At 47.8% G+C, this 24,913-nt stretch overlaps 1 protein-coding gene across 1 annotated transcript in view; it reads left to right on the forward strand.

Annotated features, from left to right (window-relative positions):
• Nucleotides 1-15,137, forward strand: part of LOC144106683 (cytochrome P450 3A14-like) — a 53,103-nt gene extending 37,966 nt beyond the window's left edge. The window contains exons 9-15 of the mRNA XM_077639525.1: nt 1,357-1,444; nt 6,513-6,582; nt 9,698-9,806; nt 11,818-11,909; nt 13,256-13,396; nt 13,857-14,019; nt 14,981-15,137. Of these exons, the coding sequence (XP_077495651.1) occupies nt 1,357-1,444; nt 6,513-6,582; nt 9,698-9,806; nt 11,818-11,909; nt 13,256-13,396; nt 13,857-14,019; nt 14,981-15,064 (747 nt within the window). The 3' untranslated portion in view covers nt 15,065-15,137. The remainder of the gene's footprint in view (nt 1-1,356; nt 1,445-6,512; nt 6,583-9,697; nt 9,807-11,817; nt 11,910-13,255; nt 13,397-13,856; nt 14,020-14,980) is intronic.
• The last annotated feature ends 9,776 nt before the right edge of the window (nt 15,138-24,913 follow it).

Below are 24,913 nucleotides of genomic sequence, written 5' to 3' on the forward strand. Positions count from 1 at the left end.
TCTAATCACAAGACACAAGTTTAAGCGAAAAGATTTGATGCCACCCACTTGCTTAATAGAGTTAAACATTGCAACGTAGCTTTCATGTAATCCTGAGATTGGTTACCGAAGTAATAAGGCACCATGGAGGAAGGAAAGCTGAGGAGAGGCCCTCGCTGTCCATGCATCACGCCAAAAAAGTGTCGGAAGCCACGCGCTTTCGCAAGGACTACTGGGAGTCTTGGGCCGACGGCGCCGCCAATGGCAACTCTGGGCGCAGCCGCGTCGTCTGCTACACTGTCTGCTACGCATGCGCCAGCGTGCCGAGACGGCGGCCAAATAGGGACGGAGCAGGGGGAGCGGCTTCAAAAAATGTGACGTAACCGCCTCTCCCGAGTTCTTTCCTTCCTCCATGTAAGGTACTGCGAAAGCGGAATGGATTTGTTGCGGTGGTATCAAATGTTGACGAACATCACAAGTCTATTACCTTGGGGTCATGACATGTCGGCTGCTATACTGCGAAATGCAGCCAATGTTTCGGTCACACCTGCTCCGCCGGTCATTTTGCGGCAGTAAGCCCGGTCTGGCTTAATAGCCTGGTAGTTTCTGTCGATCCCGTGGCCCGCAACATTTCGGTGGCTACGCCAAAAGAGCGCCAGTCAAGCGAAGCACGGGATAAAGCGGCTCTCACTGCTCCTCGCAGCCTGAGCTCTTTAAGCCGTTTTTAGGGCGAGTAATAATAAAAGCGTGCCTACGATGTGCCGTCGTGTTAAAAAGCGTTCACAGGCCACTGTGATCGCTGTTTTTTCCGCACATGTGGAAACTATCAGTGCCCCTGAAGTTCTGTGAAGAAGTAACATTGGACCTGCTCCATACTCTGTACCAATTTCGAACCCTGCATCGGTTCAACTAGCTGCACTGTACACTCTAAACAAATGGAGTAATAGGGGAGTAAAACTGTCCTTTTATAAAACGGTATGCGCTAGAGGACACTTTACTCCCTTTTTACTCCCATGTAGGTGTATTTTTGTTTAGAGTGTAGGGTCAAGAGAAAAGCCAGTGGCCTGGGAACTTTTGAGAAGGCCTTGAGCCGAATAATGTACACGGTCGGTCAAAACTCTCCAGGCCACAGGGTCCGCTTTTGAGCAGTATAGTCAGGCAGTTACGACACCCTCAAAGCTCGAAATATCTGTAGAGGGCAGAGGAAGTACCGTTCTAAACTCTGAGAACCTTGACAGCTTTATCGGCATCTTAAGTACCAGGATATACCAATGAAAAGCAGACACCGTGGCCTGGGAAATTTTGACCAACCCTGTACACGACTGAGCTGCTCATTATGTCACGTTCTGCCCCTTAGTTTGTTTGTTTCTTACACAGTCCCGAAAGCCAGATATTCTTCAGCACCTGATTGAGGCGAAATATGTGGAGCGCGAATCCGCCAATGGAGCGAAACAGGAAGAGAACGGTGAGCCCTGCTTTTTATCGGCCCGCGCATTTGCGCAACCAGTTTCAAAGAGGCCCCGTTGCAGCCATGTAAACTTAACGATCTTATTCTGCAATATTTACTATGCGGCTCGCTTCTGTTTGCCATTTTTGTCAATGAATGAACTTAAATTAGGTATGATTCGAAAAGACCAGCGCGGAAACAGACAGGGACACGAGAAGAAAAAACACTGACGACAGGACGAGCGCTGACTAACAACTCTTTATTGTCGAGGAACACCCAGCACAATATATGCCAAAACACCACGTGACAGTCAGGGGGCCAAAGATTACAACCTAATCCACAGTCATCGAGGGGCGGCCAACACATGCTTGAACCAGAAGGAAAAACCACAAAAAGTGAAAAAAAGGGGGTGAAACTTTATGAAGTGAGCATATCAAAAGTACTTTAACCAGCAAAAACCAACGAAAAAAAAACAGTGCCAAACAACATCGTGGCCAAAGGGTGGTGTCAAGAACACTTTAACAATAACAAAGAGCGAGCCTAAAATGGCCCATGCAAGCGAAGCAAAAGCAGAGTCAGAAATCTAAAAACAGATAAAACGTCATGCAACCCTACAGATGCCACAAACAACTAAAACCAAATGAAAACAACCTAAAAAGCAAAAAATTGTCAACGCCAAGGAGGTAAGAGGTAAAAAACAGTCTGCATGTAAAAACACAATTTGGACAATCACCACTTATGAGCCGCACCAAAAAACCTGAGGAGAAGAATGCGCACGGGCTAGCATAGGAAAATTTATGAGCAAACGGGAAGTGGCAGGCGAACACGTAAAATCAGTAATCTTTAAGCATGGTCAAGGAAGCGCATTTCTTTCTCGTGCATAGAAATTGAGGGCGTGCTTACGCAACTGTCCCCTGCCTTAGCAATAAAGTAGGCCTCAATGACCTCCCTTTCTGTTTTGTTTTTTGAAATTGCTAAGAACCTTGTGTTCTCTAATATAGGTTTACACTTGTTGCGAGGCTGGTTGCAGTGGTCTGCTAGATTACTTCCAGACCCTCTATCTACGTTGAGGAAGTGCTCCCTGGCCCTGACATTAAAGCATCTTCCCGTCTGGCCTATGTACACACAACCGCACGTTAGGGGTATCTGATAGACAACCCCTGTCCGGCAGTGTGTGTACCGTTGCCCGTGTCTCGTAGTGCAGGTCGCCTGTCTTGCCTTGTTGTTCAAGACACATATCCTCGTTAGCTTGCACGGTGCGGAAAAGACGACCTGGACGTTATACCGTCCTGCTACCTTTCTCACGTTGTGGGACATCTTGTGAAGGTACGGTATGACTGCAACGCGTTTCTTCTCTCGCTCCTTCCCAACCTGCCTCCCCTCCTTTAACTTTTTGACCATCGCCTCGCATTTATTAGTAACTAATGAAGGCGTGTACCCGGCAGAGTAGAGGCGCTGTACCTGGTTGTCAAAGCTTGATTTTGCCATATGCACACAACTCTTGGCTAACGCCGCCTGAAGTGCGTTTGTTACTATCATTCTTTTTATTAACTTTGAGTGCGCGCTGTCAAATGGTAGCAAACTCTTTCTAGACCTCACGTTGTAATACCAGCAAACATGGTCGTCCTTAAAAAGAAGCAACACGTCTAAAAACTGGATGCTGTTATTCACAGGCAACTCAATGGTGAAATTCAGACCACCAAAAAAAGCCTTTGAACAGTTCGGAGATACTACTAGCGGCCTCCGGCAAATGGTCAATGGCAGCTGTGTCCATGACTACAAGGTAGTCATCCACATACCTGTAAACTTTCATAACATGTTTACCCTTCAGTTTCTTATGAATGTTTCTATCCATTGCAACCAGATAAACATCGCACAATACCGGGGCAACTGACGAGCCTATACAAATCCCGGATTTCTGGGTCAAAAACCTACCACTGAAAGAAACGACAGTGGACGAGAGGTAAAAGCTCAGGAGCTCCATAAAATCGTCCACGCCTATGCCGGCTGTATTCTGAAACACCACGACTCCAGTGTCGTCTATCCTCTGGCGAACTGCGTTGTAGAGACCATCATGCGGAACAGAGTAGAACAAGTCCTCAACGTCAACGGCAGTCGCCGCTCCCATTATGCCGGCTCTCAGATCATTCACAAGTTCCAATGAGCTGCGAATCTGGAACGGGTCTTCTCCCAACAAGCTCTTCAAATTGTTCCTTAGGTAATGTCCCACATTCTCCTGCCTAGAAGAAAAAACACGTAAGGTCTAGAAAGAGTTTGCTACCATTTGACAGCGCGCACTCAAAGTTAATAAAAAGAATGATAGTAACAAACGCACTTCAGGCGGCGTTAGCCAAGAGTTGTGTGCATATGGCAAAATCAAGCTTTGACAACCAGGTACAGCGCCTCTACTCTGCCGGGTACACGCCTTCATTAGTTACTAATATATGTGAGGCGATGGTCAAAAAGTTAGAGGGGAGGCAGGTTGGGAAGGAGCGAGAGAAGAAACGCGTTGCAGTCATACCGTACCTTCACAAGATGTCCCACAACGTGAGAAAGGTAGCAGGACGGTATAACGTCCAGGTCGTCTTTTCCGCACCGTGCAAGCTAACGAGGATATGTGTCTTGAACAACAAGGCAAGACAGGCGACCTGCACTACGAGACACGGGCAACGGTACACACACTGCCGGACAGGGGTTGTCTATCGGATACCCCTAACGTGCGGTTGTGTGTACATAGGCCAGACGGGAAGATGCTTTAATGTCAGGGCCAGGGAACACTTCCTCAACGTAGATAGAGGGTCTGGAAGTAATCTAGCAGACCACTGCAACCAGCCTCGCAACAAGTGTAAACCTATATTAGAGAACACAAGGTTCTTAGCAACTTCAAAACACAAAACAGAAAGGGAGGTCATTGAGGCCTACTTTATTGCTAAGGCAGGGGACAGTTGCGTAAGCACGCCCTCAATTTCTCTGCACGAGAAAGAAATGCGCTTCCTTGACCATGCCTAAAGATTACTGATTTTACGTGTTCGCCTGCCACTTCCCGTTTGCTCATAAATTTTCCTATGCTAGCCCGAGCGCATTCTTCTCCTCAGGTTATTTGGTGCGGCTCATTAGTGGTAATTGTCCAAATTGTGTTTTTACATGCAGACTGTTTTTTTACCTCTTACCTTATTGGCGTTGACAAGTTTTTGCCTTTTAGGTTGTTTTCATTTGGTTTTAGTTGTTTGTGGCATCTGTAGGGTTGCATGACGTTTTATCTGTTTTTAGATTTCTGACTGCTTTTGCTTCGCTTGCATCGGCCCTTTTAGGCTCGCTCTTTGTTGTTGTTAAAGTGTTCTTGGCATCGCCCTTTGGCCACGATGTTGTTTGGCACTGGTTTTTTTCCTTGGTTTTTGCTGGCTAAAGTACTTTTGATATGCTCACTTCATAAAGTTTACCCCCCTTTTTTCACTTTTTGTGGTTTTTCCTTCTGGTTCAAGCATGTGTTGGCCGCCCCTCGATGAATGTGGATTAGGTTGTAATCTTTGGCCCCCTGACTGTCACGTGGTGTTTTGGCATATATTGTGCTGGGTGTTCCTCGACAATAAAGGGTTGTTAGTCAGCGCTCGTCCTGTCGTCAGTGTTTTTTCTTCTCGTGTCCCTGTCTGTTTCCGCGCTGGTCTTTTCGAATCATGTCACACCAACTCGCCCAAACGGCAATTTTGATTAAATTAGGTACTCTTAATGTCAACATCCCCGTCACCTGCAATCAATCGCAGCATCCAATAGGTGACAATGATTTTTTGAAGCTTGTCTCTTTTGTTTTGTCTGTGTGAATTTATCTGTGCCAAGGAGGAATTTTCCAAGCTTCAAAAAATGCTAAACCAACTAGCCCAGCAACATGCCTTACTGAGCTGACCATGAGTTCATGAACCATATCACTCCTTCCAGTAGCCTATTGGTTTCCGATTACGCTTCCATATTTCTCTGCCATCCGTGCTGTTGCCATTGATAATAAACCGGATGGTTTTTGTATGCATACATGTCATGTCAAATCTACTTCTGATTCTGAATCCATTTCAGCTTTTAGATTTTAAACGGACTGCCCCCATGCATTAAGTAATGAATAACTAAAGGCCACCAACTGCAACGGCTCACTGAAAACACACACCAAAGCTAACTTACGCTTCCATTCTTGAAATAATTGCTCATCTTGCGACAGTTTGCAAATTTAGGAAAACTACTCGATGCAGCCCCACCACGGGCATCGCCCGAAAAGAAACAGACCCCGTAGATTTATAGGCGCGCAGCCAATAGCGCTGAGTGATGATGATGATTGCATTTAAATGACCTCAAGGGAAGCTTGGTCAAAGGGCGCCCCGGCTAACATGCTTTAGTCTGGACGAACTCGGTTCCCCAAAAACCAGACCATGGGAAAGACTGTGCATTCCAGGAAACCTGGCGGGTATCTGGGTTTACTGGGGATTGAGCTCTGCACCTGCGGCATACTCTTCGGACGCTAGAAGCGCCGAGTGATAAAACTCGCACAGCAGTGCACTAGTTACATGCAAGGGACGACAAACGTCGTAAGTGTGAGCGGAAAACGTGCGCATTGCGCCTGAATTGTGTCTCACTTCTATTGCTGTTTTGGGACGAGTGGGCCGCTAGCTAGAAAGGCGTTGCCGTCGTAAGGAGAAGCTTTATGCACATTAATTTTCCCGATGGCATCTGGGCGAGTGCTACTCTTACAAAGCTGGTCTATAGACAGTCTATAGACTTCTTATAAACTCTCCTGCCTTTCGATATATATTTCCTTGTGTTTATACATAGTCTATAGACATTCTATACACAAAAATCTACTAAACGTGTATGGCCATAAATCTATAGATTGTCTATAGACTATATAGAGGATTTTATTGCCTGTAGAGTTTTCTCTAGGGTTTGTCTATACGAAGTCTATAGAGTCTATAGACTTTATAGACAGAAGCCTACGGACGGTCTATAGACTGTCTAAAGGAATTTTTTAAAAGGTAATGGTTGCCACTTTTAGCTCGCTTCATGCATCTGATTCACCGATTAATCCCTGCTCCTGTTTCCCCACCAGGAGTCTCCAAGTCGAGGCCGTTAACCACGGACGAAGTGATCATCTCTGCCGGCACACTCTGCCTCGCTGGGTAAGACGCGCCAGGAAAAGACGCGCGCTTATCGAACTTTTCCTCACTCGTACGGTTTATGCTGAGAGGGCATTGACGACAAACTATAGTCCGCCTACATCGATTAACTACCGCGTTCTCGTGAAAGAAAGAGGATGCTTCCTTACAAAATTTTCTTTATACAGTCTATAGACTGCCCACAGACTTCTTTCTATAAAGTATATAGACTGTCTATAGACAAATCCTAGATAATATTCTATGGGCAATAGAAATTCTGCAGGTAGTCTATAGGCAATCGATAGATTTATGGCCATGCACTTATAGTAGGTTTCTGTGTATAGAATGCCTACAGACTCATCATCATCATCAGCCTTACTACACCCACTGCAGGGCAAAGGCCTCTCCCATGTCTCTCCAATTAACCCTATCCTTTGCCAGCTGCATCCACCCTTTGCCTGCAAACTTCTTAATCTCATCCACCCACCTAACCTTCTGCCGCCCCCTGCTCCGCTTACTTTCTCTTGGAATCCACTCCGTTGCCCTTAAGGACCAGCGGTTATCTTGCCTTCGCATTACATGTCCTGCCCAAGCCCATTTCTTTCTCTTGATTTCTACTAGGATGTCATTAACCCGTGTTTGTTCCCTCACCCACTCTGCCCGCTTCGGATCTCTTAACGTTACACCTATCATTTTTCTTTCCATGGCTCGCTGCGTTGTCCTTAACTTAAGCTGAATTCTTTTCGTTAGCCTCCACGTTTCTGCCCCGTAGGTGAGTACCGGTAAGATTATGCTGTTGTACACTTTCCTCTTGAGGGAAATGGGTAAACTGCCACTCATGATCTGCGAGAGTTTATAAAAAGTTTATAGCCTATCAATAGAGCTTTTTCATAGGGGCTTTCACGGAAAGCGAAGTTCTTATAGCCAGGAAAGGCGAAAAAAGATCACAGGGACACCAGTGGCGTAGTCAGGAATTATGTGTGTGTGTGTGTGTGTGTGTGTGGGGGGGTGGGGGGGGGGGGGGGGGGGGGAGGGAGGCTCATGTTACAGCGCGGCCTCCTCATAGAATCTGGGGAAGGATCAAACGCAACAGTAATAACTGCATTGCCAATGCCACTGACACTGTGTATTAGATAACGCTACGCACTGTCTAGACAAGTGAAATATCTGTTTATTAAAATAAAAGAATGTATTCGTATGTTTTAAAAATCGTGGCAGACATGATTACAAAACATAAAACTGAGCAGGGGACAAGACACAGGAGAGAAGCAAACAGGACGAGCTCTTCTTGTTTGGTTCTCTTCTGTGTCTTCTCCCCTGCTCAGTTTTATGTCTTGTAATCATGTCATACCAACTATCCCCTTATCGTTCACTAGTGGTAGACATTACTGTACTAATGCTTCCATGTTTTTGCGTGTTTGATAAGTAAAGAAAATACCACACGAAGTCTAGAACTATATCGGTCCGGAACCAGCAAAGTAGTGCATGCCGCTGATATGAAAAACGTAAAGGCCATGAAATTAGCAAGTAGAGGACAAATCTCTTAATGAATGTTTGTCGTTCAAGAACCTTCACATTTCTGTACATATGCAACGGCCAGGGAAAAATGCCAATGACGCTGTCCTTCGTTCCAGTGTACTGCGCAGCAGCAGCTGTCACCGGTCATGTATTGCGAGCAATTGTACCGAAATTTTAGTCGCAACAGCGAGCCCCCGATAGGCCCTTGAAAGTTCGTGCTAGTATGGGGCCTCTTGCGTCACATGACTCCAGGTGCATGAGCGTTGCCACGAAATCCAACCCGAGTTAGCAATGTACGCGCCAAAATATCTTTTCTAGACTGAAAAAGACACTGTAGGGGACAAAATCTGGAATGACTTCCGGCGCTGGTGGTTGTTTTGGTAAGCGGTGCGTGACAGTTCGAAAAAAATTCGAGGGGGTGGGGGGGTTTCAAACACCATAAGCACCCCCCCCCCCCCCCCACTGGCTACTGCCCTGAGGGACAGGTAATTCCTTAAAATAACCTCTTGTTGGGCTAGTTGGTAATTGTTCATCTTTGGTTGAAGGCTCGGAACATACGCAGACACAAGGGAGGTAGACGAGACGGGTGGGGCGCTCAGTCTCGTATACCTTTCTCGTGTGTGTTCCGCGCCTTTAGCCAAAGTTGGACACGTAATTCTATTATATGCTGGTAATCGATAGCATGACAGCTATTAATACCTGCGTCGAAAGAAATGTCACTTCCGGTCTGGTGAGGTCATTTCCCTCCAACCAGCCAGCAAATATAGCTTCCGACGACAAATTTTGTTCTCGATGAGGCTTCTAACGGTGTCGCATTTTAAATATAACAAAATGCAGTTAAAGTGACCATTCAGGAAACCATGCGTATGCTCTCTGAGTGTCTTGGGACAGCAGCTGGGGGGACAATGTCGCCATATGCCCGAGCGGCGCGTTCTACAAAAGAGAAAGCCAATAATCTACAAAACGCACGTTGTGAGACAAGAAAGGGTGCAGCCTGTGGTGGTGCGCCATCCGCATCCTCGGACTGACCAGGGAGTTTGCTGTCATATTGCATTTTATTTTGTTCTGTCCCTATTGTTTTCCCCATTTTCGAAACTTGCCCTGCTTCTATAACAAAACTTCTCTATTTGTTAGTAAGGACTCGTGTCCGTATCTTGTACCTTCCTTTGTCGCGTGGTTTTGCGCGGTTACTATTTCACTCAGTAAAGACAACCAAATTGTCCACTACAGTGCTTTATTGCTGCAATGCCGCAAGCCTTTAACTATTGGTCCGGAAAGCATTTTTCTAATCTTTCAATGTTACGATGAAAATAAGTATGATTATGATGACGTCATAATTACGTCATAAAGAACTATATCGGTCCGGAACCAGCAAAGTAGTGCATGCCGCTGATATGAAAAACGTTAAGGCCATGAAATTAGCAAGTAGAGGACAAATCTTTTAATGAATGTTACGATGAAAATAAATATGATTATGATGACGTCACCACGCACGACTGGCTGCTTCTTGCGAATCACAATCTGTAGATGTTTATAAAAAAAATCGTTTCTGAATAGGAAATGTGTTTTAGTAATTAATTCCTAGATAGTGCGCTCTATACCAAGGCCCTTCCTAACGCAGGTTCGAGACAATGGCATCGTCATTGAGTTACGTAACCTTTACACTCGCCCAGCATCCGGATGTGCAAGAGAAGGTGCGCGAAGAAGTCAGAGACGCTGTCCGCGAACAGGTAAGGAAGCAAGCTGAGCGTTTCTGCTTATGTGCCTATTTGTGAACGAGTTACTAACAATTTAAAGACAGTCTGAACTCTCCTGCCGAGAGCGCGCATGGTGCAAACACCCTAGTGGTGCACCATTGGCGCAGTGGAAGCAGTAAAAGCTTAACTCGCAGACCTCGAACGCCCCTGACAGGCTGGCGCTCTCCCCTCTCGCGCCAGACTGGCTTCAGTGGCCACACTGAAGTTTGACCCAAGAGACTCCTCATAAACCTTAAGAGATGCAGCTAGCGGTGTTAAAAGTGTAGGTCGGTCGTTCCGTTATTCAAGAGGGCAAAGTAAAATATGGACGCAAAAACAAGAAACCTTTCGTCTGGTGTGGATTCGCTGGGATATTACAGCTATAAGCGCCGATCACATCTTCATATCAACGTCACTGCTCATCATTGACATATTCGAACTCATTCGCCTTGGTGCGCATGCGTAGCCTTTGTGGCGCCTCTATACGATCACGTGAGCACACGCTCTTCTGGTCTTCACTGAAGAGTGAAGAAGTTAACAAAAAGAATGACCGGTGTTCGCGATTTTGGTGGCGCTGGGGGAAGCTGGTGTTCTCGATTGTTATTAACCACGGCGAGCTAAGTTACAGCCACTTACCCTCACGGTAACACGAGTGATTAGCGCTAGGTAGTTCGTCAAACAATTGCCGCATATAAAATGCCCACGGGCGACTGCACCTGCCTCTGAAGTGGTTTGCTTCTGCCCCTGAACAAACAAACTCAAATAGCCGCAATAGGCAATGAATGATTGGAGCAGATTCGTGGCTGAGTGAGAGATGTACTCTGGACCACGGTCTGAGCGAGGGCCTGCCATTCGAATTCGGTGGCGTCCACAATAGAGGGGGCGTTGTGAGGCCGTGCCCGAGCCGCCAGTTGTGTACATATGTATAGGTATACAGTTGTCTGTATGTTTGCTGTGGAATGGGGAATGCGGACGGGATGACGCCGCCAAAGCGCGAACGCGCTTTGCTCAAACACCTGTGCCTATCTTACGGCCGGCGCTCAGGGGCGCGTGAGGGTGGACGGTCGACGGGAATGCGGAACAACCTTCGTGTAATGACTGACGCTGTAAAATGGTATTGTGAATCCGAATTCACGAAAATGCCGGTCGGCGTGTATAGAAGCGGCTGGTGATAGATCGACGCCTCACTGGTTGCCGTATTACCGACACCCACAAGGTGCCACTCAGTTGCGAACAGCTCTGCGAGATGGGCCTCAGAATGGATGGCACCAGCTCAAACTGAGCTTTCCCCCACGGTTCGTGAAAGCCGCGGTACGGGCGGCGGCTTGAACAAATGAAGAGCAGTGGAGTGTAGTGAGCCCGATTCTAACAAAATAGTTTACCAATAGCTATCTACGTAACTGAACCGGTTTTGGAAAAGGAGAACCTTGACTTATCGACAGAACTTGAGCCAGCAGAGATGGGCGCGGTGCTTCATTCTCCGTCAGTTGCTTTTCGTCTACGCGAACCTACGAAGACGAGTGATAAGCGAGACAACGCGCGCCAATGCGTGCCCTGGTAGCATGATAACGAAATGCTGCGGGCTGCAGTACCGCCAGAGGGCGCGGAAGGAATTATCGCTAATCTTCTCCATTTAGCGTGCGGCCTCCCCTATGCTGCCATCCAGTATTGTGCACGGAAATCAAAAGCAGGTTGGATCTAAAACAGGCATATATGTACTCCTCACCGCCTTAACGAAGCAAGTATTTTATAACGTGTACATACCGAAATTTCGGATGCCTGGCTTCGGTAAGTATATATGAGCTAGGCGTCATGTAGCGATTTGCGTTTGCGCTTGCAATCCGCACTGTTTCCGTGGCGTTAAATGGTGAAGCCGGGTGTGTGCATAACGAGTGTGTTGTGTGGCATCTCAAAGCGCTTTACAAGCGAGGCCGCACACCGATGTTTATTTGGGCCTCGCAGCCGTTAGCGTGGCACACTGCATAATATAGAATTTGTCGTTCAGGGCACGCTGGATTACGACACTGTGATGAAGAAGCTGAATTACCTGGAGCAAGTCATGAACGAGACTCTACGCCTGTACCCTCCGGGTCTCACGTGAGTGTGCCAGCGACGATTCAGCATGCGCAGAGCGTGCGATTAAGATTTGTTTATCGCACGTCATTCCCTTTTCTCAAGAAATTGTCACGTGCCCTTTTGTCGAAGACCAGTTAGTTGCGGGAACGGCTGCGCGCGGTATCCACTTGACTGAAACACCGAGTGCTTTCCGAGCGGAGCCCTTTTTCGAACAATATTTTTATTTGCGAAAGAAGATGGACGAGCACTACTAGCGATTCCTGAGCAAAGCCAATGACCTTAAAGGGCTCATGAAACTGTTTTGAAGGCCGCTATAAGATGGGCGCATTATGCAGATTACCTGCCATTCAGCGTTCATGCCCGTACAAGTTTTCAAAAGCCAGCCGATATTACAAGCATGAAATGCTTTTAGCTCTCGTAGTCGGCGACCTTAAAGCCAACATCCGGACACTTATTTTCCGTCATGCGGGAGCCGAAACGGAATCATCCAGGCACCGAAAGAGATTTAACGAGACGAATTGGCTGCCACTGGTCGTTAAAAAGAGGGCCGCTCCAGGGTAAAATGGGCGCTGCGCGGAACAGCGGCTTTGGAATCAAGTCTGTCACTGTGCTGCGGCGTCAACTCTGGCATTTTGTAGGCAGGTGTATACACGCTCTGGGAGCACTCGAACCCTTTGCTTCTCTCGCATCCTTGTCAGGCCTGCGTCGCGTCGTGGCAACTTAGGCGAAACGCCCGGTATATTTCTGTAAAAGCAATTACCTTAGCTGAGCGGTATTCAAAAGGTCGTGTACTACACTCTGGATAGGAGTGCGGGTACTCTCATCAAGTGAGTGAAATATCGGACAGATGTATAATACATCGAAGGGTGCTCCCCCTAACAGTGTAGAGTGTCCCACCACACCCATAATACACTCCGCGGATTTCGCACCCCGTTTTTTGGACATAAATCGGGCGATTGTAGATAGGCTGCGGGGAAAACAGTAATGATGGCGTCACAGGTGGTGTAAAGAAAAGCGTCACTTCCGTGAATGCAGATGTTTGGAGGAGCATGGCGGCTCTAGTTCGGAAACGTGGGACAACCGATGACCGCGACTGTACGTATGTAGAAAAGGTCCTGTAGCTCTTTATTATCCGCTCAGCGAACAAGTGTTGTCGCACAAACTGTGTCTTTTGTAACTATCCAGAAAGGGAGTATATAGAATTATTTCTGGATCGACTCGTGTTCTGTCAGTTGCCTGTGCGATAAAATTTAGTTCATCATGCTAATGCCATCTGCTTACAAAACGCAGCACTGCAAATCAGAGCGAGGATGAGCGCATTCTTTATGCCGATTTGCCAATCATGGATGCTCTGCGACTGTTTGCAGGTTTGTCACTAGGGAGGCAAAGGAAGACTTTCAGTACAAGGAGCTAAAGTTCAAAGCTGGAACATGCTTCATGGTGCCACTCTACCAGATAATGAGGGATGCACGCTTCTGGCCTGAGCCTCTGGAATTCAGGCCAGAGAGGTGAGGCAGCAACCTTTCGATGCGCAATTGCGCACTGAGCCTCGACACTGCCTTCGCCACTTTGGGGTCTGACATTGATGACCTCTGTCGTGCGGCGCCATCATACAAGGCCCTTGAATACCGAAAACCATCAGGCGATTGTTCTCACTGCCAAAGTGCTAGCACAACTTTGTTATAACTTTCAAGATGACGAGATTTCAAGTCACGAAGCCTGTCAACGTCAGCTTTTGCACAACTGGTTACAATGGTATTCAGCGTTGAGTGGATTACTTTCGGGTACAACAGGCTAGGCGTCGCTTACCGATGAGACTACGGGATGAAATGCAGTGACTGAAATTCCGGTGCGCCGCAAGAAATCATAAACCTTTTTCATTATACGAATGTTAATTATGAAAAACCTACGGGGGGCGACTGCAGTGTTGGTAATTGGTAATTACTATCCCGTTCTTTCAAACGCTAGGTTCTCCCCCGAAAACGAGGACAAGCTGAACAAGAGGGCGTTCCTGGCGTTCGGCATTGGACCGCGCAACTGCCTTGGCATGAAGATCGCCGTGCTGTACTTAAAATTCACGATAGCGAAGCTGGTGCAAAAGTACTGCTTTCAGCTCGGGCCATCGCAAAAGGTAAGAACTAGATCTTCGGCTTCAGCAGCTGCTAAATCTGCATTCCCATGTAATTCTCCCGCACTAAAAGAAATGTGATTAGTAATAAAATATAAAGATTACCTAGGTGATCTATTTATCATTATGCACAAGATGTTTACTAGCTCGCGAATTGTTTTCCTTTTTTGTCTTCGATTGCGTCGTCTAGCGGTCACAAATACCGAGCGCAAAAGCAGCCTAATACGCAGCCATTAAGCACGCAAAGTACACGTGCTGTGCGATGTGGTCAAAGTCTGCTATATGGATCGCCTCCAAAATTCAACTTTGGGGGGTTGAACCCTGCATAACATACCATACCATACCATACGATACCGTACCATACCGTAACATATCATTCGCTTAAGACGCACCCTGTCCGGGTCGCGCATAGTGAGCAATTGCAAAAACTCGCTCATCTGCAACTTGGCCGTCGACTGCCAATTTCTGCTGTCTGATATCTCGCATGCGTGGTCTTCAAACACATGAATGGGATATCTACAATCTCCTAAATGTGGCCTGACGCCTCCAGGTTCACACCAAATAATATAGTACGGACCTTGTGACCAAAGCAAGCATTATAAAGCACTGTCCAGTATTTTCCTAACAGCGAAACGAACATAGAGGGCGCTTCGATGTAGAGAGAGAGAGGGTTTATTGACGGGAAAGGCAGAGAGGTTGGCCTGAAAAATAAATATCTGGTCTGCTACTCTGAACCGGGGAACGGGAAGAGGAGAAAAATGAGGGTCACAATGGCGGATGATGATGATGGCAGGAGGCAGATGAAAAAATACATAACAAATAAAAAAGGCACACTTTCTAACATCACAAACGCGAGGCAAGATCCGTGTCGCTTAAAAAGCGTGAGAGCGCTCACGTTGCCTGTACAGTCTCTAATTGAAGCCAGTGGGACTCGTGTTTGTATTTCATCTTTTTTTCTTTTCAGGGAGAAATGACATTGGCCTCGCATGCAATGGTGTCTGAACCTAGCGAAGGGCCATGGGTCATCCTTCGTCACGCCAAGCCCTAATAACTGCATGTTTTGCTAGTTTGTAAATACGTATGTATTAATTACTTGCTCGAGTTTATAAACAAGTGTGTATTAATTACTAACAGAAAAGCAGACAAAGGCACTGGGCTCGAAGCGCTGCTATATCTGCGGGGACATTTTTTTTTTTTGCTACAACAAAAGCAATAAATTTCGACACGTTTCAACTGCGTTGTTCAGAGTCTTTCGGGGACCGCATATATATGACAAAGACGTCGCCAAATGTACAAACTGCAAAGCCAAAAAAAATCGCAGAGACACCTAATTTCATTATGCGCTGGCAATGCGATATATCTTTACCATATATTGATGCCTTTACCGGAAGTGTCGCCACTTCCGGCCTGGCGACGCCACTTCTCTCCGGCCAATGGAAGTGCTTCAGTCTAGTTACGCCCCTTCGCTCGAGCCGATCATTCAATGCGAATACCCCGGTCCTGTGACGTCACTTTCCTCGAGCCCACCAGCGAACCTAGCTTCCGACGACACAGTTTCTTCCCGACGAGGCTTCTCATGTTGTCGTATTAAAATAAATTACTACCCTGTACAACGCAAGCAGCCATTTACTACAGGAGAGTCAACAGTTCTCCACCAGGTGAGAGTATTCTGCTGCTCTCTCTCCCCCTATAGCAGCCCCAGTGGTGGACGAAGGGAAAGAGGGCGAACTTCGTGACAAGACCGAAGACGTACTTGGCATGAACGAGACTTCGGCGTTAAATTTGCGCATGGTTTTTGCATAGATAAGGCAATGGAAGACATTTTCGCACACATGTCGTTTATTGCAGAAAAAACTGCTCTGAATTAAACATTACGCTTTAAAGTTTACGGCAAATCGTCATCGCCGCGTTCACCTCTCCTCCAGGCACTGCAACTGCACCACCCGCAGCCCCATCGTAACCCGCCTGCATTTTTGAAGCTATCACGACAGATGCCAAGATAGAAAAGTACAGCGAGCGAGTCTGATGTCATTAAATACGACATTTAAAGCGGGCTGTCGCTCAGAAAAAAATAATAAAATATCCTCAATGGTGGGCTCCCACTTGTTCCGAGGAGAAATTGATCTCGTCCGTTCGGTGGAACAGCTCTATAACATGCACTCGCTGCAATAAACCACAAATGCCGCATGTGCAGACCGCCGCGGTGTCTCAGTGGTTAGGACGCTCGTCTACTGAGCCGGAGTAGCCGGGTTCGAACCCGACCGCGGCAGCCGCGCGTTTCGATGGAGGCGAAACGCTAAGGCGCCCGTGTGATGTAAGAGCTCGTTAAAGATCCCCAGATGGTCGAAATTATTCCGGAGCCCTCTCCCACTACGGCACCTCTTCCTTCCTTTCTTCTCTCAGTCCCTCCTTTATCTCTTCCCCTCCGGCGCGGTTCGGGTGTCCACTGAGATATGCGAGACAGGTACTGCGTCATTTCCCTTTCCCCCCAAAAAAATTTTCCACGTGTTCCGTAATTATTTGCTTTTAAAATTACGAGGGGAACTTAAGACTACTTACGTGCTGTGAATGCGAAAGCATCTGTGTGTCATCGTAGGCTACTCGTTAACTATATTTGTCTACTAGTTTTCCAGTGAAGGCCTATAAGAAAAACCACACGACATGCGCATTCATACAAAGCGACGCTTTAACCAAGCCAGCAAGTCACTTTCGATTTTGCTGATGTCACTTCCGGTCCGAAGTAGTCACTTCCGGTTCCGAGACCATGGTGACATCACGCTGAATTTTCGTGCCCACTTTCAACGCGGTCAACAACGGCATGTTTCGTTGCCGATTTGCCGTGTTTCGTTGCCATTATGCTTTCCACTAAAGACACGAGTTCTCCACTCACCGGGTGCACCGAAGTATTTGAAATATAAACTAACTGGAGTTTCCTACTCCTTACCGGAAGCGAAAGCGATTAAACCCAGCCGTGCCTGAAGTGGCGCGCGATCGTGCTCGACTTGGAGGTCGAGCCGAACACTGGCGTCAGCGTCTCGCTGAACTACTCGTGTCAATGAAATGAGGGGCTTGTTTGACAACTATATGAAGGCAGCCATCAGTCGCCGCGGTGGCTCAGTGGTTATAGGGCGCTCAGCAGCAATTTTTTCAAGCATAGTTTCTTTGTACCGCAGTCTTCCGCCGCAAGACCACTCTGCCTCAGTGCATGCTCAAATAGATAGGTTCATGCACTGTGCTGTACACAATTTATAAGCAGTGTTTCACATCATCGGCACAAGACCCAACTTGTGTGGTGCAGAAGGAACTTCACCTTTGAGCACGGAGCTTGTATGCTTTGCAACCAGCCCTAGGTAATTAAAACGTAATTTTACTTTGATTACACTTGTTGGAAACAAACTGCTGAATCCGTATCATTGAAAGCTAACGTTTTAGTAAAAAATGCAATACGACACGTGCTGTGGTACTACTTAGCACACCAATTAGTTTCAATAAACTGTGGCATTCACAATTTCGGATTTGATGGCCTTTTATTAAATGCAGTCAAATCCCGAAATTTTAATGAGACAGATCGTGGCTCGTGGTAAGGAATCCCTTCGGGCGAAACTCGGCAGAGTGCGTTCACGAATACATCGTCGCCGCCTAATTAATTCCCCTGTCCTGTATGTCATCGTCTTTCTTATTACACAAGAGCACTCCATTACGCCGTCCCTCATAGCCCATGCATGTGCAGCTTCGAGACGTTATGCGCCGTATCATCATCATCGTTATTATTAGCATACTTCCGTCCACTTCTGGACAGATACTTCTCCCATTGATATTCAATCATCCTTGTCCAGCGCCACCTGTGACTGCCCTATACACGCAGACTTCTTAGTATCATCCATCCATTTTATTTTCTTCCAGCCTCTTTTCATTCGTTCACCTTCTCTTCAAATCCACTCCGCTACCCTAAGAAACCACTAGTTACCATTATTTCGCATCGCATGCCCTCCCCTTGTCCATTTCCTCCTCTTGATTTGAGATAGGATACCTAATATATCACTCATATCATTTTGCAGTATAAGAAATGAGCCACATTTCTGCGGCTGAAACAAGCAGCAAAGCATTGGGCACCCCGCCGTGTCATCTGTGGGTACAAGGAATGCGAGTTACAACCGAAAAGGAACTCCCAACTGACGAGGTGCAAACACTTGCGACGCAGAAACGGGCACGAACCCAGAGAGACAGCTGAACAGATGATGAACGCAGGCGACGGCAGATGGGCCGAGCCTCTGTCCGAGGAATCCGCTCAGCGACGCAGCGGCGTAATGGCAACCGGCTGCCGCACGCCTACGCCCGGCCTTGCAGAAGGCGACGCAGCCAGCGTAAGGGATCGGGAGGCACGCTGTTGCTGCCTGCAGCAAGAATCGAGTGACTGCGAGATCGCCACGATTCTACGCATCTGTCCAAACTGAGTACACGCGTCTGCAAATGTGGGACCCACATCATATCGATGATGGTGCAAAATCATGAACGCTTCCAGCTACTTGCTGATACAGTCGGATACAGCTCAATAACGCAGTGGCAAATGCCCATCAAAGGAGGCTCTCCAGTCAATGGCGTCGATGGTTAATCCCCTTCCTACTCCTCGCACTGGCTGGTCGGACACTGAACGTGGCTGGCAGGTGCAGGGAACTAAACGCGACTCTATAACAATCGGTCGACGCCATTGGCTAGAGGGCCTTCTTCGAGGGGCATTTGGCACTGTTTCTTTGAATTGTATCCCATTATAGCTTAATTTTGTCCGATTATCAATCCTCTTCATCTGCCCCCGATATGCGGCAGCCACAAGCTGGAGCCTCTTCGTGTACCTTGACAGATTTCTAGATTCATCATCATCAGCCTGACTACGCCCACTGCAGGGCAAAGGTCTCTCCGATATCTCTCCAATGAACCCTGTCCTTTGCATTGTTATAGACATGGAATATTGTGCGAAAGCGCAGTTTTTTTGCAGATGGACACCACCGTTACGTATACCTGAAAGACCAATTGAGGTGTCCACTAACCCAAGAAACCAGTTTTACGCGTCCTCAGCATTTTTACCATCAATGCCAATTTAACCGAATGTACGCCGGCGGCCTATGCTCCAGTGCCTTGTTTCTGCAGCAATGTTGTCAACGCCAAAGAGTATTGCTCTAGCGCCGAGTTTCTGCTATAATGCTGTCCACGCCAACGCATGTACGTAGCCCACATCTCTCTGTCACTACCACCACGTAGCTCAAAGCATGAATATTAGTTAGTTTGACACTAGTATCAATTAATGAAGAAGACGATGTGCAATGCACAGAGCTATAGAGTGTGTCGCAGTTTAACACGAGGCGTGTTCGGCTGCGGCGATATATCCTAGTGCTTTCGCGCAGTCGCCAGCATAGCTGATCTGTTCTCGCCGCTGCGGGTGTGAATGCCAGTCGCAGATATTAGTCATTTATTTCATTCGGCAAAAACCCACAAACATTTCAAGATCTTGCTCGGGGTTTACCCATAGGAAAAGTCCTTGCGTACTAATAATGTCACGTATCCAACAGCCCTCTCACTTAGCCCGCCAGAGGGGTAGGGTGAAGATTCCACCGATGTCCCCACGCGACAGATGTTTGATGAGGTATATAGGTGAGAGTTGCTGAGGGGAGAATTCATCCTCACGGGCTCGCAGACAGCCCACAGCAGGAACTTCATCGAAGGCATAATTAGTTCCAAAGTGACGAGGGGTGCAAGCGTACCGCCGAAACTGAACACTTGATTTCGGCACCGGGCCACCAGGGCGCCTAAGGGAACGAGGGTGCACACAACGCTGTCCGAGCTTTTCTCCTTCGGGCACCCTTCCATCCATCGACCCGATAATGACTACTCAAGCATGCTCCTTACATGCACAGACAGGCTTCAACACTATAGACTTGAAAAAGGGCCTACTCACCCCTGCTAAGGGACTGAATTCACAGAACGCAAGAGGCGGTCCTCACGGAATGGTTGGGTTCCTGCTCCTGCGTGACAGTGAGGTTGCCTATCTTGACCCAACATAGTGCACGTGCCTTGTAGTTTTAATGTTTGGTTGTTGCCTGTTCGCTTATATTTGCCTGTTTGCTGTGATTACACTTAAGTTGAGAGTCAGCGCTTGTCCTGTGTTTTCCACCCTTGAAGTCCCCGTTTTCCGCGCTGTTATTTTTTTAATATGCATCACCAACTCGCCCGCCTTGTTATCGTATTGTAGGTTTGAACGTAGTTAAACCGAGTATACGTTCGAAAGTGTGTGTTTAGCCTGGCTGGCTCATGGCTTTGCTGTGCTGGGTCGTCGGCACGTCTTGTGACGATGTTAGGCTCAGGTTAAGCTCTGATCGAGGTTAAGCTCATCTGATCTGTTCGCGCCGCCGATGGGAGTTGATGAAGATGACGACGTGCAATGCGCGACAGTGTGTGGCAGTTTAACACTAGGCGTGATCGGTTGCGGGGAGAGCGTAGTGCTGTCTTGCAGTGGCCAGCGCAGCTGATCTGTTCGCACTGCAGCGGACTCGAATCCCAATCGCGGCATTACTATTTATTCTGGGTCAAGGTCAAGGCTTTGGCGATGAATCGGATTTTGCAGCTTTGGTCGTGAAGTAGAGTTTTCGCTCTAAAAAGACTGCAGAAAAACACGTAAACAACCTCAAGAAAACTACACCTTTAGATCCAGGAACTTTCGAATCCGAATATCGGTACAGTGGGGAAGTGGCGGACCTGTATCATATGGTAGGGGAATGCCAAGGAGACTCAGACCTCGAGACAATCCATCATCCGATGATTGAGGGGTGGGAGGCGGCCCTGTCGAGTTCAAGCCTCAAGAGCCGGGAATAGTTCGTCACGAGGGCAAGGGAAGGAGCTCAATCCAACGGCATTCCGTACTAGGAAGACCGCCCACAGCCTCGTCTTTTTTGTGCCAATAAACATTTCTCCGCCAGCTGCCATGCAAGCGCCGCTGAAAACTAAGTGTTTGAATTCGGACTTCACCGCCACTTTTCCGTTCTGTGCAGCCTGGGCTTCTAACGGGTGGAGGCCTTAATTGTGACGGTGCAGTTAGGTTGGTTGGTGATGCCTGACACTTCTAGAGGGTAGGGTTGTATGCAACGCAGGTGTAGGCGCTTTCGGAGATGGAGGTTGGCGGGTGTTGGGTGGGACGGAGTATCGAGAGTGGGAATGCATGAGTGTGTGTGTGTGGGCAGCTCTCTAGCAAAAGGTGCGGTGGGAAGGTGGCTGGTGGGTGAAGGTGGAGGCTGCTCGCTCGGGCTGGAGGCTTCACTTTAACAGACGTCAGATTTCACGAGGGGAGGGGGGGGGGGCAGAGAAATTAGCTGTGCTTTCGCAGAGAAAGAAATCGGAAGTGGCGTCGAAATTTTCAAAAAGATGCCGGACGTCAAAACGATTGATTTCGGAGCAAGAACTATTTTGGTTACGTCGTATTTCCGTCGCGTGTGACTAAAACAAATGACTCCCAAGGTAAGACGGACTCGGCACAAAAACCGGTGTCTCATCACTTGCTTGGCCTCGTTTCATCTGTGCTTCACGTATGTTTATGCCGGGATATTTATTTCGCCGTTACGTTCTACAGCTTGGTATGTATTGCGTGCTTCAAAGTGAATCTAAACCCAAGGCGCTTATCACCTGCTCCCAACGTACGAAAGGCTAATACAAAATACAGTTAAGCATCGCAATTATAGCCGTACTCTATTAAGCACTCGGATGTGGGTTTGCTTCTCAGCCATGTAATAAGGAGCTTACGGCGTCCTTGAAGTTCTAAATCTCTATAGGACTTGAGAGCAAAACTCGCAGCCTGCAGACTTTTGACCAAAACTGTACTTGTACACTCTCCCTATTATTTCGCCCTTTGTTTCCCTGCCTGGCAGCGATTAATAAAGAAAAGTTGACGAATTGGCACATATTCGGAGCAAAGCCATAGCGCGGAGAGAGAGACCAAGTTGGTTTACCGGATTGCTATTTCTTTCTCCGTTCGGAAGTTTCCTCCTTACATAAGAAAAAAAACATCGTTTTGAGGACAGGAAAGGGCGCACTTCTCGGTGGACACCTCAGTCGCGGACCTTGCATTTGCAAAACTCAGCATAAAGTGTTTCAGTACTTACGCCAAGGTACATAGTCGGAACGGGACAATTTCACTGTTCACAGCACCAGCAGTTTATCACCTGTGTGCCACAATTAAATATTATGTCTGCTTCTACAACGCTACCAACACCCACGAAGATTGTAAATTTAGGTGAGGAAAGTATTTCTGCCTGTCCTGCTAGCCGCTACTTCGAGTACACCGTCTGCCCTTCCCAAGTTTCGTAGTATACTGGTCCCTTGAGCCGGTTACTAATAGTGCTTTTACGCCAAACCCCGCCAGAGGCAACAAGCCCCCCGAGGCACCGAGCTCTTCGAAATGCGAAGCCAGCACGCCGCGGCTCAGCGGCATGCCCTTCGTACCGAGAGGTAGACTGTGCGGCATGCCCATTTCAGTTCTGAATTCTTGCCCTGAACACAGTCCGAGGCCATCCAAGTGGAACAAAGACACAAGTAGCGACAGCAATGTCGGTGAAACGAATGTTCTCTACATCTGTACAATGGCCCTCAGAGACAAGAGAGCCATTCTGGCGACTTACGGCGACAGTAAAATAGAGGGATCGTAGTATATGGCTTGACGCGTTGGACATGAACCGTTTAGCGTCCACGGCAGCGGAGATCAGAAGAGGATGTGGGGTTCGACAACGCAGTTCACAGGAGATGTGCTCTCCCTACACAAAAGGGCCCATGCTACTCGAAAAGCAATTCCAAGGATTGCCTGGAGAGCTTGACATGATTCGCAGCCACATAAGAGTACCAGAAGGGAAGTGCCGTGTGATGAGTTGTGATAGTGTGGCGAGATCTTTGGCCACAAAGGGTTTCAGTCGTGGGTGAGCGAGCGTATTAGCGACAGCCTTCTGCGTGTTGCGAGGCTTCAGAAGCAGGGGTATACACGACATGTTTTTGAACACACTGATCATGTATTATTGATGGCGTGTCTGCAGGTGCGGTGCGAGAGGTGTCCAGTAAAATTTCAATTACATTAGCATGTTGTCCATTTTTCCCTCTCCTGTGGAAATTTTAATGCGCTTTGAAATACGTAGCCTAAAGCAAAATCACCCATCGCCATCAACTCCCCGACGAGAAACCTATACATCCCCAAGAACATAACACGGACCTCCGTGGGCAGCAAACTCACGTGCATGGGACATGTCCAACGTGATTTCAGGATCATCTGGGAATATCCGTCTATTCTCACACGACATCGCACGGATTTCTGTTCGACACCAGCGCTGTGACTGGGAACTCGCTAAATTTGAGGAGTTGTAACATCTGACACTTTTCTAAAGGAATAACTGGAAAGCACAACGAGCCAGTAATGCATGTTTCCGCCTTCAGTGCATTTACTCATCGCGGCTGAACACGAACATGTAGATACTTCATTCTTATTGGTCACGTGATTACGAAGATGTGATTGGATCAAAACGTTCATTACAAGAAATAACATTGCTAGACGGTGCCGTGAAAAGCGTAGAACCCATACGACCCAGCGATTGTGGTATAAACACGCCCCGAAAGTGACCCGATACTTGTCTCTTGCATAAAACACACGTTTCAGCCTTGTTACAAACACTCAATTTTCGTGCAAATTCGGTACAGCACCTCCCCCACACCAACCTTGTGTACAGTTCATGAATGAAAAATGAAATGAATGCAAAGCAACGGTAATTTACACATCACGAAAAATTGGTGGTCACCATCTTGCGACACACACAGCGTATGAGCTTCACTAAGCAACACACACTTCTTGAGCTACTGCTTGAGCGCGCGAGATCCTTTCAGAAAACATTGGCGTGTCTTTGCCATTGGCGCACTATAACTACACTGGAATGCCGTGGCGAAGCCTTCATTGTACGACAGGACACGGTCATGCGGGCATACTGCGACCACCAGAACCACGGGCACCTGTAGTAGGTGCTCACCATGAAGAACTGTGCGTCTGGAATGCGCCACAGACTCCAAGCATGCTTGAGCGTTTCCCAGTGAGACCTGTTGAGTGTTTTCACGACTGAGGACAGGCCCAAAACCCCAACCAAGTTGTTTGTCAAATCAGTTTTTATGTCAGCCAAGTAGTTCTCGGGGAAGCACTTGTTAAACCGGTTAATATCCCGACTTTTGGACGTCCAATTCCTTTTGAGTGTCATGTGCCAAATGGCCTCCGCTAGCAGTCGGCCCCCACCGAGCATTGTTGGCCAGCTCATTATCGCTTGAGCCCGCACTAATGTAGCCATAAATTCTGGGAGACAACAGCTGCCTTTCGCCCATGAAGGTTACTTCCTGGTATTCGGCCTTGCGCACGTCTGTCAAATTCTCCTCGCGCTCTCTTTGCACTAAGAAGCCATAAGAGGTCCCCCTTAAGATGTTCTCGCCCAGACTGTCACTAGCATTTGAAACCGCTATCGAGATCCGACTTGCCTCAGCGGGTGTGACGAGAGCCAGATTTTCGAAGAAGCTGTGCACTCGTTTGGCATCGTCAGCGTCGAACAGCAGACTCGTCCGAATGTCAGCGCGCACAGAGCGCTTCACGGATATAAATAGTGCATGGGCAGCTGGGACCTTCTCTAGGCTTGTTACGATTTCGGCCGCGAACGTCTCCCAGAATGCGCGCATTGTATATATTCTTGTCCGGCAAATCGTTCAGCGTCGCGTAGAATTCTTCTGCTCCATGTATGACGCTGTTCCACCCTATAAAAGCGACCTACGTCGCTGCAGCTGTACTCTTTCTCTCCTCCGAAGCAAGCTGGTCGTAAATAAGTCGGATCTGGAGGAAGCCCGC

Source organism: Amblyomma americanum, chromosome 10 (assembly GCF_052857255.1).
Source record: "Amblyomma americanum isolate KBUSLIRL-KWMA chromosome 10, ASM5285725v1, whole genome shotgun sequence".
NCBI lineage: Eukaryota > Metazoa > Arthropoda > Arachnida > Ixodida > Ixodidae > Amblyomma > Amblyomma americanum.